The sequence below is a fragment of the Ranitomeya variabilis genome, chromosome 1, assembly GCF_051348905.1.
Source record: "Ranitomeya variabilis isolate aRanVar5 chromosome 1, aRanVar5.hap1, whole genome shotgun sequence".
NCBI classification, from domain to species: Eukaryota; Metazoa; Chordata; class Amphibia; order Anura; family Dendrobatidae; genus Ranitomeya; species Ranitomeya variabilis.
The window spans coordinates 185,338,925-185,356,949 of record NC_135232.1 but is presented as its reverse complement, the minus strand read 5'-3'; the positions used below and the strand labels follow the sequence as shown (position 1 = coordinate 185,356,949).

The 18,025-nt window shown below is 45.1% G+C and overlaps 1 protein-coding gene across 1 annotated transcript in view; it reads left to right on the top strand.

Moving 5' to 3' along the window:
* The window catches only part of CEP120 (centrosomal protein 120), a 153,125-nt gene that overhangs the window by 107,353 nt on the left and 27,747 nt on the right, over positions 1 to 18,025 (top strand). The window contains exons 16-17 of the mRNA XM_077291055.1: positions 8,723 to 8,884; positions 12,936 to 13,058. Of these exons, the coding sequence (XP_077147170.1) occupies positions 8,723 to 8,884; positions 12,936 to 13,058 (285 nt within the window). The remainder of the gene's footprint in view (positions 1 to 8,722; positions 8,885 to 12,935; positions 13,059 to 18,025) is intronic.

Sequence of the window (18,025 nt, the reverse complement as noted above, 5' to 3'; positions counted from 1 at the left end):
GAGCTGACCTTTTGGGGCGACGGGCCCCTTCAAGGGCACCGATCTTCCCCCCTGCTTTACAGACGAGCACTGGTGTGTCACCACCAGTATCCTCTTCTGCATCCAGGCCTTTTTTGCCGGTGCTCTTCACTGCTCCATCGAATCCCTCCGCCAAAATGGGGTCATCGTTCCGGTTGCGAGAGATTCAGAGGTTTTTACTCAAACCTCTTCGTCGTGCCAAAAAAGGACGGGACGGTGCTCCCCATTTTGGACCTGAAGCTCCTAAACAAGTACGTAAAAGTACAGCACTCCAGGATGGAATTCCTCCGGTCGGTCATCTCCTCGATGGAGAGAGGCGAGTTCCTAGCATCAATAGACATCAAAGATGCTTATCTTCATATCCCAATCTTTCCGCCACATCAAAGGTTCCTCCGTTTCGCCATCCTAGAGGACCATTTTCAATTAACGGCCTTACCCTTCGGTCTTGCCACGGCGCCCATGGTATTCACAAAGGTCGTCATGGTGGCTGTCATGGCCATTCTACACTCCCGGGGAGTGGTCGTGTTGCCATATTTAGACTACCTTCTCATCAAAGGTCTGTCTTATCACGCCTGTGAAGCAAGCGTCCGCATTACGTTGGATTCCCTTTCACGCCTGGGCTAGTTAATCAACTTGGACAAGTCCTCCCCTGTTCCAGCTCGATGGATCTCTTTCCTAGGCATGATCCTGGACACGTCCAAGGGGCTGGTTTTACCTCCTCGGTCCAAGGCCCAAGCGCTTCAGCAGGGAGCCCGGACGCTTTGTCGCCCTTGTCCGCAGTCCATTCGGTTTGCCATGAAGATCCTGGGGAAGATGGTGGCCGCAATGGAAGCGGTCCCCTTCGCTCAACTGCAACTCCGCCCCCTCCAACAGGCCCTGCTAGACAATTGGGACAGGAGTCCCTTAACCCTCGACTGGCCATGTCCTCTGCCCCCGCGGACCAGGCAAGCGCTCAAATGGTGGACTTTGGAATCATCTCTCAACCAGGGGAGGCCTTTCCTACCGATCCATTGGCTGATGGTGACTACCGACGCCAGTCTCCTCGGTTGGGGAGCGGTGTTTCGCCACAACACTGCCCAGGGGCGTTGGACGACTCGGGAGTCGAAACTTCCCATAAACATTCTGGAGATCCGAGCTATCAGATTTGCCCTGAGACGCTTTCACTTTCTGTTCGCGGGTCACCCAATCTGAATTGAATCGGACAACGTCACAGTGGTGGCGTACATAAACCATCAGGGGGGTACCCGCAGCAGGGCGGCGATGCAGGATGTCTCCCACATTCTCCGTTGGGCCGAGACCAACCACTCCACCATTTCTGCAGTGCACATTCCAGGCGTCGAGAACTGGGCGGTGGACTTTCTCAGCCATCAGGGTCTCGCCTCGGGAGAGTGGGAACTCCATCCAGAGGTTTTTCAACAAATCTGCCTTCGCTGGGGAATTCCGGACGTGGACCTGATGGTGTCCAGACTGAACACCAAGGTCCCCAACTTCATAGCACGTTCTCGGGATCCCCGGGCCATCGGGTTGGATGCACTGATATCCCCATGGCACCAGTTCCAATTCCCGTACGTGTTCCCTCCACTTCCTCTGTTGCCAAAAGTAATCCGAAAAATCAAGATGGAGGGGGTTCCGGTGATTCTTATCACCCCGGATTGGCCACGTCACGCATGGTATGCGGAGCTCGTTCATCTCGTATCTGACATCCCCTGGCGGTTACCAGACCGCCCAGATCTGCTTCACCAAGGACCGATCTACCACCAGAGCTCAGGGGCCCTACGTTTAACGGCTTGGCTGTTGAAATCTGGATCCTAACTCAAGCAGGTTTCTCCCAGCAGGTCATCGCCACGATGGTCAGTGCTCGCAAGACGTCTTCCGCTCGCATCTATCACCGCACCTGGAAAGCCTTCTTCTCATGGTGCAGGCTCCGCGGTCGCCCTTCTCTCGTTTTCTCCATTCCCTCCATTCTGGAATTTCTCCAGTCCGGCTTGGATTCCGGCCTGGCGCTCAGTTCCCTCAAGGGTCAGATCTCAGCGTTATCGGTGTTGTTCCAGCGTAAGATTGCTGCTAACTTGCAAGTCAGGACCTTTATTCAAGGGGTCTCCCACGTGGTACCCCCCTACAGAATTCCGTTAGAGACCTGGGATCTCAATTTGGTCCTGAGCGTCCTTCAGGAATCTCCCTTTGAACCTCTGCAGGATGTCCCGCTGACCATTCTCTCCTGGAAGGTTGCCTTCCTTGTGGCAGTAACATCTATCAGGCGTGTCTCGGAGTTGGCCGCACTATCCTGCCGGGCGCCTTTCCTTCCACCAGGGCAAAGTAGTCCTACGCCCATCTCTGGCTTTTCTCCCTAAGGTTGTTTCATTCTTTCACCTTAATGAAGATATCATTCTTCCCTCCTTCTGCCCACAGCCGAGACATAGGGTCGAAAAGGCCCTTCACACCTTGGACGTGGTACGGGCCCTCAGGAGGTACGTTTCTAGGACTGCTCCCTTCCGCAAATCGGACTCCCTCTTTGTCCTCCCGGAGGGTCACAGAAAGGGTTCAGCCGCTTCTAAGGCCACGATAGCCAGATGGATCCGATCGGCTATCCAAGAATCTTATCGGGTTAGGGCACACTCAACTCGGTCGGTGGGTGCTTCCTGGGCCATTCGGCACCAGGCAACGGCAGATCAGGTTTGCAAGGCCGCAACATGGTCTAGCCTGCATACTTTCACAAAGCACTACAATGTCCACACTCAATCTTCCGCGGATGCGGCCCTTGGCAGACGTATTCTGCAGGCGGCCTTTGTGCACTTATAGTCAGATGGTACACAGAGTTATTTGGTTGTATTGTTCCCCACACAGGGACTGCTTTGGGACGTCCCATGGTCCTGTGTCCCCCAATGTGGCAAAGGAGAAATAGGGATTTTTGTGTACTCACCGTAAAATCCTTTTCTCCTAGCCACTCATTGGGGGACACAGCACCCACCCTGTTAGCCTTATGGCTCGTTACCTTTTTTAGTTCTTGACTTTCTCTGACATGTTATACTCTAATGTTATGTAATATATTGCTATTAATCTACTGCTTTTGCACTGAACTGGGTCACTGGAAGCCAGCATGAGGGTGTATACTGCAGGGGAGGAGCTAACTTTTTGTCTCAACTTAGTGTCAGCCTTCTAGTGACAGCAGCATAACACCCATGGTCCTGTGTCCCCCAGTGAGTGGCTCGGAGAAAAGGATTTTACGGTGAGTACACAAAAATCCCTATTTTGGCGAAAAACTCGATCAATTAATTTCCGACGCCACTGGAGGGAAGAGTAAATTTCTCCCACAACAGAGACCCTTTCGGCCATTTTGGAACCAGCAACAGCAGGCTCGGTCCCTATTTTTTAGTTCCGACTCAATTGGTCCTCTACTTCCACATCTACTACCCGGCCGGACCCAATGTAGGGATAGAGGTCCCCAAACCTCTTACAAACCTTCCCCTTCATAGAGAGGCAGACCTAGGCAGTCAGGATCCAGGGGGTCCAGACCGGGTAGATCTCCCACACAATGACTCCCTGTGGTATCCGGGGGACACACTCAAAGTAGGCGGCCGCCTGCTTTTCTTCAGCGACGCGTGGCTCTTGGTCGTTCACGACGAATGGGCCCGCGACCTGGTGTCCTCCGGATATAAGATGGAATTCTCCTCTTCCACCAAATCGTTTTTTCCTGTCTTCTTCCAGGGCAAAGGCATCAGAGTTTTTCCAGGCCATAAGCTCTCTAAAAGAAGACGGGGTTATTATCCCGGTCCCTCAAAGCGAAAGGTTTCAAGGTTTTTATTCAACCTGTTCATTGTTCCAAAGAAGGACGGTACAGTATGGCCCATACTGGACCTAAAACTGCTGAACAAGTTAGTCAGGGTACGACGGTTCCGAATGGAATCTTAGTTCTGTCATCGCCTCCATGGAAAAAGGCGAGTTCCTGGCGTCTATAGACATCCAGGACGCGTACCTCCACATTCCAATTTTCCCTTCTCACAAGAGGTTCCTGCACTTTGCAGTTCAGGAACAACACTTCCAATTCGTTGCTTTGCCCTTCGGCCTCTCCACCGCTCCCAGGGTATTCACCAAGGTCATCGCGGCCGCCGTGGCCATCCTTCACACCCAAGGCGTGGTGGTGCTACCGTATCTAGACGATGTCCTCATCAGAGGCCCCTCTTTCCGCGCCTGCAAGGAGGCTGTGAATATCACAATAGATTCTCTTTCTCGCCTGGGTTGGAAGATAAACTTCCCCAGTACCGGCTCAGAGAATTTCCTTTCTAGGAATGATCCTGGACTCGTCCCAGGGGTTGGTGCTTCTTTCCCCGGAAAAGATCTCAGCCTTACAGCGGGAAGCTCAGAAGCTCTCTCAACCTCGCACTCATTCTCTGCGCTTCAGTATGAGAGTCCTCGGCAGGATGGTAGCAGCCTTGGGGGCGGTTCCATTTGCCCAATTACACCTCCGTCCCTTACAGCATGCCCTCCTGGCTGTTTGGGACAGGAACCCGTTCTCCCTCGACCGTCGGATCTTCCTTCCCCACCGAGTCAGACAGTCTCTCAGGTGGTGGACATTAAAGTCCTCCCTGAATCAAGGGAAGTCTTTTCTTCCAGTACATTGGCTAGTTGTGACAACAGATGCCAGTCTTCTAGGCTGGGGAGCGGTGTTCTTACATCACACTGCCCAGGGCTGCTGGTCACTTCAGGAATCGCGCCTTCCGATCAACATCTTGGAAATTCGGGCAATCAGGTTAGCTCTTCTCCAATTCCATCCCTTCCTGGCGGGTCGTCCCATCAGGATTCAGTGCGACAATGCCACTGCAGTGGCATACATCAACCGACAAGGGGGAACCCGCAGCATGGCAGCCATGAACGAGGTAGGCTACATTCTCTGTTGGGTCGAGGAAAACCGCTCAATGATTTCTGCAGTTCACTTCCTGGGAGTGGACAATTGGGAGGCAGATTTCCTCAGTCGTCAATGCCTCGACTCCGGGGAGTGGTCTCTCCATCCGGAGATCTTCCACCGGATCTGCTGTCGTTGGGGAACTCCGGACGTGGATCTGATGGCCTCACGGCTAAATTCCAAGGTTCCCGACTTCATAGCTCGGTCCCACGATCCAGCAGCAATCGGGGCAGATGCACTCTTGCTCCCATGGCATCATTTTCGGCTTCGGTACATATTTCCCCCGCTCCCCTTACTGCCGAGAGTCATCAGGAAGATCAGAGCGGAGGGAGTACCGGTAATCCTGATTGTGCCAGATCGGCCGCGCCGGGCGTGGTACGCGGAACTAGTTCAACTAGTCACTGATGTTCCCTGGCGATTACCGAATCGCGCAGACCTGCGATCACAGGGCCCCGTTTACCACCAGAACTCCGAGGCCCTGTGTTTGACGGCATGGCCGTTGAGTCCTGGGTTCTAACCCAGGCAGGTTTCTCCCCGGAAGCCATCTCTACCATGATCAGCGCTAGAAAGACTACGTCTATGCGCATTTATCATCGCACTTGGAAAACCTTCTTTTCCTGGTGCAACGACTGGGGACGCTCTCCTCTTGAATTTTCCATTTCTTCCATCCTCAAATTTTTACAAATGGGTTTGGACTTAGGTCTCACCCTTAGTTCTCTCAAGGGGCAGATTTCAGCCCTGTCCGTTCTGTTCCAGCGCAGGTTGGCAACAGATTACAAGTGAAGACGTTCATTCAGGGAGTCTCCCATAGGGTGCTGCCCTATAAGATGCCATTGGAACCATGGGACCTTAATCTGGTCTTCGAAGTCTTGCAAGAAGCTCGTTTCGAACCTCTACAGGAGGTTTCCCTGTCCTTTCTTTCATGGAAGGTTTCCTTCCTGGTTGCGGTCCATTAGACGAGTCTCGGAGCTGGCGGCTCTGTCTTGTCAAGTTCCTTTCCTGAATTTTCATCAAGATAAGGTGGTTTTGAGAACATCCCCGTCCTTTTTGACAAAAGTTGTCTCATTTCTTCATCTCTATCAGGAGATTGTCTTACCGTCTCTCTGTCCGGCACCAGTACATGGCATCGAGAAGGCCCTCCACACACTGGATTTAGTGAAAGCTCTCAAGACGTCTCGCGGACGGCGTCCTTCCGCAGGTCGGATGCCCTGTTTGTGCTCCCGGAAGGGCCAAGGAAGGGGTTTCCCGCTTCCAAGGCGACAATAGCAAAATGGATTCGTTCAGCTATTCAGGAGTCCTACCGAATCAGAGGTCATTCTGTCCCAGCAGGGATTAAGGCTCATTCCACTCGGTCAGTGGGTGCGTCTTGGGCCATCCGGCACCAAGCTTCGGCAGCACTAGTTTGCAGAGCTGCGACCTGGTCCAGTCTGCATACGTTTACAAAACATTACCACATTCTTTCTCAGGCCTTGGCAGATGCGACCGTCGGCAGACGAACTTTGCAGGCGGCTGTGCCGCATCTGTAACCTGTGGGTACAAGGAGCAATTACAGTTGATTGTTCCCCACCCAGAGACTGCTTTAGGACGTCCCATGGTCCTGTGTCCCCCAATGAGGCGTAGGAGAAACAGGGATTTTTGTATACTCACCGTAAAATCCTTTTCTCCGAGCCACTCATTGGGGGACACATAACCCACCCTGTTAGCCTAACAGTTTTGGTTATTTCTGTGTTGGCTTGGTTTTAACATAGTTCATCCTGGTTAAATGTTAAGCTCCTACTGCTTTGTTACCGAACTGGTTCACTTGGAGCCAGCAGGAGGGTGTATACTGCAGGGGAGGAGCTACTCTTTCTGTATTACTTAGTGTCCTCCTAGTGGCAGCAGCATAACACCCATGGTCCTGTGTCCCCCAATGATTGGCTCGGAGAAAAGGATTTTGCGGTGAGTAAACAAAAATCCCTATTTTATCACAGAAATTTGCTTCTTTCTCCCCTTAGACTGATCTTTCACTTCAATTCATGGGTAAAATCTGTATTTAGTGAAGAAAGATATTTCCAGTACTCAACAGAAGATGACATTTGGTGTTTTTAAACTTCTATGGAGAGCAAGGAGGGAAGAGCTGGAGACCGACAGACATTCTGCTACACATTCTTATGAAATGACATTTCCATTTCTCCATAGAACCTTATGAGCACCAACTGTTATTCCCTATAACAGTAGTGGGGAAATCTGTATACACTGAATACACATTTTACCCATGAATTGAGAATGACTGATCAGACCATGAGGTGAAAAAAGCTGATTTCCCTGATGTGAAAATTGATATGAAAATAATAAATGTGTAATATATTATGTGTACTATTGATTCATGAAAAAAAGTTACTCTTTTTCAGCAATTGGAGATAAGTAAATAAATTAGCTGGATCTTAGTCCTGTGGTGGCCATGTCGGTAGTCTGTGGGTGCTGGGCTGGAACCCTTCTACCTGCTGGAACCCATTTTGCTCTCCTCTGGTCATATCAGAGAAGAGAGAAATAAATGGGAAATCTGACTTTTTTTGTGATCGTCGTTATTCTGTGAATCACGGTGATAACGAGACTGGGGATGGTAAAAACCGACCCGAATCGTGATCTCTGGGGTCTCAGCTACCCCTGTAGCACTATAACCTTATTTCTCAGCGCCATTAAAAAGCGGCGCTGAGGATTAAGTACCCTTAACTGCTGCCGTTAAAAGGCGTATCGGCGGTCGTTAAGGGGTTAATTAAACTGATCCAGTAAAGTGGTTCGCACCTCAATTTCCACATAGATATCCATATATGGATCAAGTCAGTGGAGGCTGCTGGGGATGGGTTACAGTTTGAGTATACGTTGGCGGCACACCTCAGAAGGATAGACATATTGAAACATAAATCGCCCATTGGGTCTCATTTGTTTAAAATCATGCATCATGCAGCATATTTTGTAGTGGATGCGTCTGCATAGAAAAATGTAGATGACTGCACAATTGTCTTTAGAGAGCAACATGTAGCCGCAATGGGGAAAAGTACGAAACAGTCAAGTATATGTCAACCCCTCTGAGAGAGAGATTTTATTAGAAATGTATTAAAATAAGAAAATGTGACAAGATGTCAGTAAATTCGTGTTCGGCCATGAACAGCTGACATGTGCCGGGAAAGATGTGGGCTCACCGCCAGAGCCCACGTCAAAGGGAGGGAGTCCGATGTGGGTGTACTATTATGCCCATCGGTAAGGAGTTAAAAATTTACCAATTGTTGTTTTTGCCACTTGGCAAACATGCATTTTTTTTCTTCTTTATCTCCGTGATTATACTGAGCTGGAAAATCATAATTCTTGGTTAGTTTTACTGTACAGTGAATATGGTAAATAAAAAGGAAAATAAAATTCAGTTTCGCCTCACCTCAAAAATGCTTCCTAGTACATTACGTCATGTAATGAATGGTGTCATTCAAAAGTATATCTCATCCTGCAAACAAAACAAGCCCTCATGAGTCAAAAACGAAAATGGAAAATAGCCATGTCAGGAAGGGGTTAATTTTTTTTCCTCTTTTGGTGTAACCATATTTGTATTTTGGAAGCCAAACTGAATGCAATTTTATCATCACTTCCACATTGACAGCAGTGGAGGATTTGCATTGTAGGAGAAGTTTCCGTAGGAAAGATGGCGGAGGTACAGTGCTTTTTCCGGGGCCTATTACGAATCGGAGAAAGGAATTCCTGTAGCCGAATTTCTGTGTGTGCTGCTTTATTGTGCTACTTTTCTGTAAAGCTTTTGCTGTCCTTACTTTCCAGTTAAAAAAGGCTAAGGCAGAACTTCAGTTGCAGTGTGAACGGAGTGTCCAGGAGCGGCAGGACTCCATAAGAAGGGTGAGGGAAGACTGTGTACATCAGATAGAGATGGAGAGGTTAAAGATTCGGCAGCTGGAGGAGGACAAGCTGCGGCTTCAGCAGCAGGTAAATGGACTGATCATCTGGATTGTTATCACAGGGCTCTAACAGTATAAAATCTCATTTGTGATGTAGAAGTGTAAGGATGCACAGTGATCTATCTAGGTATCTACAGTACATGGTCCCAAGTATCCAGACACAGCGACACCATTGTTCGTAGGTTACATCATCTAGGTCTACTAATGCGTAACAAGTAGAGGGTAGATCGCTATCGCCATAGATTCCACTTTTCCAAAAGGTTTGTTGGTCAACTTCTGCCCTGCTGAAGCTATGACAGTAGACTAGGTCAGTGCACTTTATGGATTGGTGGTCCGTATGAGCAGCGGTGGCACACCTATGGGGTGGTAGGCCACACAGTCGCTTGCAGTTTCATGAAGTCCTCTGTCCTATATGTGCAGCAATTCCACACTGCTCCGAGAGACCACAGTTACTTTGGAAATACTCCTGGATAAATGTATTTGTTGGTCACATTATCACAAGCCGAGCTGGCACTGCTAATTTGGCCAGATATAATTGGAGATTTTTAGATGAAAATATTCTGAAGTGTTAAAGAGGAGGAATATTGGTAGCACCCCTTTACATATTAAAATTTGCTGTCATAGTTTATTAACCCTTCAGGTGGTTTTCAGGATTTAATGCAAAGTGACATGACAGAATTAAAAAGTGTATTTTTACCACCTAAATGTCTCTGACTTTAGAACAGGTCAATGTAGCCGTCAGACTCTAAGGGTACCGTTACACTAAACGATTTACCAACGATCACGACCAGCGATACGACCTGGCCGTGATCGTTGGTAAGTCGTTGTGTGGTCGCTGGAGAGCTGTCACACAGACAGCTCTCCAGCGACCAACGATGCTGAAGTCCCCGGGTAACCAGGGTAAACATCGGGTTACTAAGCGCAGGGCCGCGCTTAGTAACCCGATGTTTACCCTGGTTACCATTGTAAATGTAAAAAAAAAAAAACACTACATACTCACATTCCGGTGACTGTCACGTAAATCGCCGTCAGCTTCCCGCACTGACTGTGTCAGTGCCGGCCGTAAAGCACAGCACAGCGGTGACGTCACCGCTGTGCTCTGCTTTTACTTTACGGCCGGCGCTCACAGTCAGTGCGGGAAGCTGACGCCGGGGGACGTGACAGTCACCGGAATGTGAGTATGTAGTGTTTTTTTTCTTTCTACATTTACAGTGGTAACCAGGGTAAACATCGGGTTACTAAGCGCGGCCCTGCGCTTAGTAACCCGATGTTTACCCTGGTTACAAGCGAACACATCGCTGGATCGGTGTCACACACACCGATCCAGCGATGACAGCGGGTGATCCAGCGACGAAATAAAGTTTCAAACGATCTGCTACGACGTACGATTCTCAGCGGGGTCCCTGATCGCAGTAGCGTGTCAGACACAGCGAGATCGTATGTATATCGCTGGAACGTCACGGATCGTGCCGTCGTAGCGACCAAAGTGCCACTGTGAGACGGTACCCTAAGGCTGCTATTTGCTCGTGAACTGCCATGGCAAGCATCAGGACCACATAATCATGATCTGAGGGCATCAATTGGGATAAAGAGGGCGCCCCCACACTTTTTTAAACATTTATATAATATAGTCATTATTGACAGCAGCATCTAAAGGGTTAAACAGATATGGATGGTGACAACACTGATCGTGGCTGATACAGCAAGTTGTCAGCTATAGTGTACAGCCGACAGCTGCCGGATTCTTACCTGTATGGGGAGGATATTCTCTTATATCTCACGTCAGGTAAAAGACGTATTGACGGTCATTAAGGGGTTAAGCTTGAGGGTCGGTGCACATGACGTCTTTCAAGTAAGTCCTCAGAAAATGCTCAAAATATGAACATATGCATTTCTATGTAAACATGATTTTCTGTTCATATGTTCTGACTTTTGAGCGTCTTTTAACCGCCTCAGGTTTCCAATGTCGCCGAGCTGACAATTGAAGTAAGCAGACCATTCTTCTTCAGCTGCTCAGAATATAATCAAGACTGGAATTTTTCGTGGAGTCACACACTCCAGCTTCATGAAGCGGTGCACACTTCTTCATGAATCTGGAGCCTCTGATGAGTGGCGTGCGCCTTTGTGTGCTATGCCAAAGATCTTACTCCATTCAGGCACCTGAGTGAGATTTCTGGTATATGGAACACCACAGCTCGTCAGGAATTAGACCGGCTGTGGCGTCGCGCCCCTGGTGCGTCCCGTCCCGCCACAGCTCAACCCATTTTGATTGAGCTGAGAGAAACTGTGGTGAAAACTGGTATAAAAACTTTGATGAATCTAATACAAGTCAATGGAAAGAGTCAAAGTATGCCTAGAAGATGCCAGGGTGTCTCTCTGGGCATTTTGCCAGCATTTTCACTTCAAAAACACTAGTTTATTTATTGGGGAGGAAACAATTGGAAAACACCCATACAAACCGCAGTCCAAATGCTGGATAACCTGCCAGCAGTCCAAAACTTTCAATAAGCACTTGAGAAATGACCAAAGAGACAGCAAAAAACACTTCAATTAAATTCAAACTAGGGCTCATTCACAGGTCAGTTTATCGCATATGCGTGCCGTCTGTGTTTTTTATGGATGGCAATCGTACCTGTGGTAGTTTATGGGCCTGTCCACACATCCGTAATTTTATTGATGAGGAGAATCATATTGGGAGGTTATTTTTACCACAAAATGTACACTGCAAAAACAATTCCCAAAAAACAGTCAGAATTGTGTTTTTTCACAGTTTTTTTTTTTCTTGTTTTCGAGTACACAGTGGTAAAATGAATGGCATCATTCAAATGTACAACTCGTCCCTCTTAAAACAATCCCTCACATGTATATGTAGACAGAAAAATAAGAGTTATGGCTCTGGGAAAGATTGGAAGGAAAAAACTAAAACGGGCTCATTGTGAAGGGGATAAACTATGTGGCTCTCAGAAAACCTGGTGACACATTCTCTTTTAAGTTTGGTCATTTTATTTATTTCTTGAGTTTCCAAAGCATCATTTTCAACATTTCAACCAAATAGTGAATATGGTAGTTATCGACATTGGATGTATTGGTATTTCCAATTCCGGCTCCGTGATCTTTATGTGGGCTCAGTAAATGAGCCATTATCTTTAATGGCAGATGATGGCTGTGTTAATCAGCCATCATCTGCTTCTAATAGCTGGGGGTGGAGTGGAGCTCCAGTCGCTGCTGTTAACCTGTTTAATACCGCTGTTAATCTGTTACAGCGGCATGAATAACGCATCAGCAGGTGGGGCGTGTCACTCTAACCGCCCATGTGACACCATCACAGGATGCCGATGCGTTGTCATGATGACCAGGGGTCTGCTGAAGACCTCCTTGTGCGTCATGGCTATGATCCCATGAAAGTCAACTTCCCCCTGGCGTCCATAGGAGACCGTGGTTTCTGCTATATACAGTAATACAAGAGATCAAGTCCTCTAGGGATTACAAAATACTGTGAAAGTTAAAAGAAAAAGATGAAAAAATATATAAGTAGTGGCATTCAAAAGTTAAAATTCGTCCAGCAAAAAAAAAACAAAACAAGCCCTCTTTCGACTATGTGGATGAAGCAATAAAAAAAAAATAGTCCTTGGAAGAAGGAGGGGAAAAAATGAAAGCACAAAAGAACGGAAAATTGCATTATCGAGAAAGGGTTAAAAGGAAATTTCTCATATGTAAAAAGAATTGTAAATTAATAAATAATGCATTTTAACATATAAATCGCACTTCCAAGCTGTCAGCTGTTAGTAGGATTTAGTGAAGGGCAGTTTCTGTATTTTATCTCTTGTCTGTGTTTTTTTGTGTCACTAGGAAATAAATAACTTTTCACGTTTGTTTCCTAAGCGCTTGTTTTAACATGGTTGGTTTTGTCTTTTCTGCTGTAATTTATTGCGGCAGTGCTATTTTGATATCTGTTTAATGTCTATAAACATAGGGTTCATGGGCTGAGTACTGACATGTTCTATGTCCTCAGCTTGCTTCTTTTAAGTAGCCAGTTTTAATGGGTTTTATATCAATGTCTGTCTGCTTTTTCCTCCTAGCTTCAAGAAGCGGAGCAGAAGTTTAAATTACTAGACAAGGAGTTTCAGCAGTATAAGGAGCAGCAAAGCAGTAAGCCAGAAATCCGATTACAGTCCGAGATCAATCTTCTCACCCTAGAAAAGGTAACAAGGACTCGTCCATCCTATTAGTTCACTTCTGTTCCTTTTACTTTTTTTGTTGCTTTGTAGCATATCAGTTTTGATGAAGAAAATATATATATATATATATATATATATATATATATATACACACACACACACACACACACACACACACACACACACACACACACACACACACACACACACACACACACACACACAGTACAGACCAAAAGTTTGGACACACCTTCTCATTTAAAGATTTTTCTGTATTTTCATGACTATGAAAATTGTAAGTTCACACTGAAGGCATCAAAACTATGAATTAGCACATGTGGAATTATATACTTAACAAAAAAGTGTGAAACAACTGAAAATATGTCTTATATTCTAGGTTCTTCAGAGTAGCCACCTTTTGCTTTGATGACTACTTTGCACACTCTTGGCATTCTCTTGGTGAGCTTCAAGAGGTAGTCACCGGAAATGGTTTTCACTTCACAGGTGTGCCCTGTCAGGTTTAATAAGTGGGATTTCTTGCCTTATAAATGGGGTTGGGACCATCAGTTGTGTTGTGCAGAAGTCTGGTGGATACACAGCTGATAGTTCTACTGAATAGACTGTTAGAATTTGTATTATGGCAAGAAAAAAGCAGCTAAGAAAAACGAGTGTCCATCATTACTTTAATAAATGAAGGTCAGTCAGTCTGAAAAATTGAGAAAACTTTTAAAGTGTCCCCAAGTGCAGTTGCAAAAACCAAAACACCATCAAGATCTACAAAGAAACTGGCTCACATGAGGACTGCCCCAGAAAAGGAAGACCAAGAGTCCCCTCTGCTTCTGAGGATAAGTTTATCCGAGTCACCAGCCTCAGAAATCGCAGGTTAACAGCAGCTCAGATTAGAGACCAGGTCAATGCCACAAAGACCATTTCCGGTGACCACCTCTTGAAGCTCATCAAGAGAATGCCACGAGTGTGCAAAGCAGTCATCAAAGCAAAAGGTGGCTACTTTGAAGAACCTAGAATATAAGACATATTTTCAGTTGTTTCGCACTTTTTTGTTAAGTGTATAATTCCACATGTGTCAACTCATAGTTTTGATGCCATCAGTGTGAATTTACAATTTTCATAGTCCTGAAAATACAGAAAAATCTTTAAATGAGAGCGTGTGTCAAAACGTTTGGTCTGTACTGTATGTGTGCATATATATATATATAATATTAACTCACTGCTTGACAAAAAAGTACAATGCCTATTAGTAGGTGATGTGTTCTGTCTTATTTTATTAAACTTTCATAGGCAAGTGCCGTAGTGATGACGACCTTGGATACAGTTGTTGGCAGTTGACAGCCTGTAGGGGGGGAATCTGTTTAATGCCAATGGCCATTTGGATATTTATACCATCCTTTGGGGGCCCTAAAATTGTGCGCTATTTCCGCCCACAAGGTGCGCCTGACGCTGGCACTAGTAGCATGATGTAATATTTCATTGCACCCACCCCCGCATTCAGTAGTGAACAGTTCATGCACGTGCTTACAGGGTAAGAAGAAATTAATGGGCCAGTGGTTGTCAAAATACACCTGCTGGACCAAGCACTTCGGCCCTCTTAAATCTGCCTGGGAGCCTGCTAAAAGATCATTGAGAGATGTAAAATGCTCACGGGCCTGAGGTTCCTCACCCCTGCATTAGCGTGTAGATGAAGTCTATAAGGGTAAAATCATAAAGTAATCGCTGCTGCTGCCCATGTGCACATCACTGCATTATTGGAGCATGTGCAGAACATTGAGATCGCCACCTCTGGGAGATGCTTGGTCTGCACATGCTCCACCTCTACGGACTATAACACTTAACAGATTAATATTTTTGAAATCTCGCACATGAACTTTGAAATAAGTTGTTTCTTCTTGTCAAACTGCCCTAAATTCATGTATTTCTATATAGACAGTGTCCATTCTATAATATCACTACATAATAGAGCTACATCTATACTCGTTTTAATTTATTATTATTTATTATTATAGCGCCATTTATTCCATGGCGCTTTACATGTGAGGAGGGGTGTACATAATAAAAAAACAAGTACAGTAATCTTCACGACAGGTACACAAGGAGAGAGGACCCTGCCCGCCAGGGATCACAATATACAAGATGAAGTCAGACATGATTTATCATATCTACCTTACTTGATCGTTGCATACACGGTGCTGAACAAGTGCTGTGTATACAGATTGAGAAACACTGACTGTTCTTCCTCCTCCGTACCCAAAGATCATGTGCTCTCTGGGTGCTGGGTTCCTAGGAAACCCAGTCACATTCTGCCGTGCACAGATGAGACTGATTTTCTCCTGTAACTGCTTTGAATGTACCAGCCCCACTTACAGTGAAAATCGTCAATAAAATAAATGTTTTAATCTGTTGAAATGCCTCCCCAGAGGTCTTACATGGGCTTTTAGGATGTCCTGAGGAAGGAGTCGAATTTGACTCTGAAATGTGTTGGACAAAAAAAACACCTTCAAATAAATTGTTTGATTCATTCTTGAATTTGCAGCACACTTGAAGTCCACTTACTCTGGCTTCGAGGCACAGTGTGCAAAATAATAGAAAAAAATATTTAGATACCGTAGATAAAAAAAGTGTGATAAAAAAATAAAATAAACTTAAAAAAAATAAATAAAAAAAGAACATCACCAGTCCTGAACTGCTGTATTTAGGCACACTCCAATCATTAAAAAAAGTGTAAAAGATACAAAAATATTTTACGGAACATAACTTCAAATGTATATAGTGGTCTGTTCTGGTCATAAAAAAAATGCTAAAAATAGCCATTTATTTAGTTGTTTTTTTTATTTGTTTTCCTGATATCTACTAAAAAGAGTATATTTAGCTTTATTTGTATCGAGAAAAAAAGAGACAAAAACTATTTTAATATCTGAATGGGAACATTTTTTAGAGCCACTAACACAAAGTGCAGGTATGATAAAACCTGAAAGTGTGCCTGGTCAGGATCAGGGAAAAAACTGCCGTCATGAACTGGTTTTTGGAAAGACTCAATATATACCATGTTCACTTTTTTTCAAGACATCGGCAATTCTGCTTCGCATGCTGGATATCAGGTTGTGGGACAAACCTTACTGATAGCAACCCATTCTTGTCTATCTAGTACTAGGAGTTTATCACAACATCTGTGGTTTCGTTTGTTCCTTCTGTTTGAGGGATGTCCACAAGTTCTCAATGGGCTTGAGAATCTGGGGAGTTTGGTGGATAACTTGATATGGACCCAAAATTTCAATGTTTAGTTCACTGAGCCACTTAGTAATCACTTTTGCCTTGTGACCTGGTTCTCCATCATCCTGGAAAAAGCATTGTTCATCACCAAATTTCTCCCAGATGGTTGGGAGAAGTTGTTCTTGGAGGATGTGTAAATCCCATTCTTTATTCATGACAGTGTTCTTAGACAAAATTGTTAGTTCGCCCACTCCCCTGTAGGAATAGCCCTCACACATGAATGGTGTGAATGGTTTACTGCGGCCATGACACAGGACTCATGGCAGCGCTCCTCATTTCTTTGCCGGACAATCATTCTTCTAGATGTCGCAAACAGTCTGAAGGGGCTTCATCAGAAAAAATAATTTTAACCCAGTCCTCTGCAGTCCTATCCCTGTACTGTGAATCAGGCATTTACATTCAAAATGCTGAGCCTTTTTCTCATCAGTTGGGAAAAAACCAAGGCTGACTTACACCTTCCCATGAGTTGTTTGTTGCTTTGCTGCTCAGGCTCTTCCACTTCAGTAACTCTGAGCTGCAATACCGGACACAACCCTCGAGTAGGTGTGGCACTGTTTATGAGAAAGCTGCCTTGTTTTTCTAATTCTGCCTGACACCTTTATTGTCCTACCTTTGGTTGCAGATCCAGACAGTCATGTTCACACTGCTCTTCAGAGCGAGTTTACTGGTAGTTTCAATGCCCAGTGTACAATGTGCATTAATAATGTAGTGTATGATAATGTGTGCAAAACTGTAAAGCGCTGCAGAATATGTTAGCGCTATATAAAAATAAAAGATTATTATTATTATAGTGATAACTGCCCTATGTTTTGGGTAAGTGTTCCTCAGTCTCTTCTGTGCTGTATGAATTGTCATTAAGTTAAATCTTGGTTCTTCTTGGTTTTAAGCCCCTTAGAGGCCCAGACGATGGCCGGCCTGGCTCAGAAATGTGTTTTCAAGTCAGTCATTAGAAAAAGGTTTCACCCTGATAACCTCTGGAAATACAGTGATTCACAGATCCATTCCCTGCAGAGTCTGCTTCCCAGACTCATTTTCTAGATGGATTTCTCTCTTCATCCTTAGTCATAATGACTCTGATTGTAATTGGAAAGCAATTGCATGCAATCACATAGGGGCTACTGTATTTTACTAATTGCTGCATTTTAAGCAATTTTCCCTTGACTGTTAATATGGGGTTATTCAGCAAAGGCAAGATTTGAATGGAATCTCGGTAGTAATTAATTAAAAAAATTATATATATATATACAGTATATATATATATATGTATATATATGTATGTGTATATATATATATATATATATATATATATATATATATATATATATATATATAAATATATTATATTATTATTATTATTATTTTCATGGGAATCTTTTCATTTCTCCATTCCTATTTTTTATTTGATCCATTGCATTCCCTTTTTTTGTATTTTGATTAGTCAAAACAATCAGTACAGTGAAAGGAATTGTCCACCTCAAGGGACATTTTCTTTTTCTTTAAAGAGTAAGGCTGTGTGCCCACGTTGCATTTTTTATGCGTTTCCGCCGCGTTTTTTGCCGCAGCGGAAACGCTTAAAAAAAGCTTAAAAACGCATTCCCATGCAATCCTATGGGATTCCGCAGTTGCTGTGCCCATGCTGCGGATTTTCCCACTGCGGAATCGCATAGCGGTAAAATCCGCAGCATGTTCATTATTTCTGCGGAATC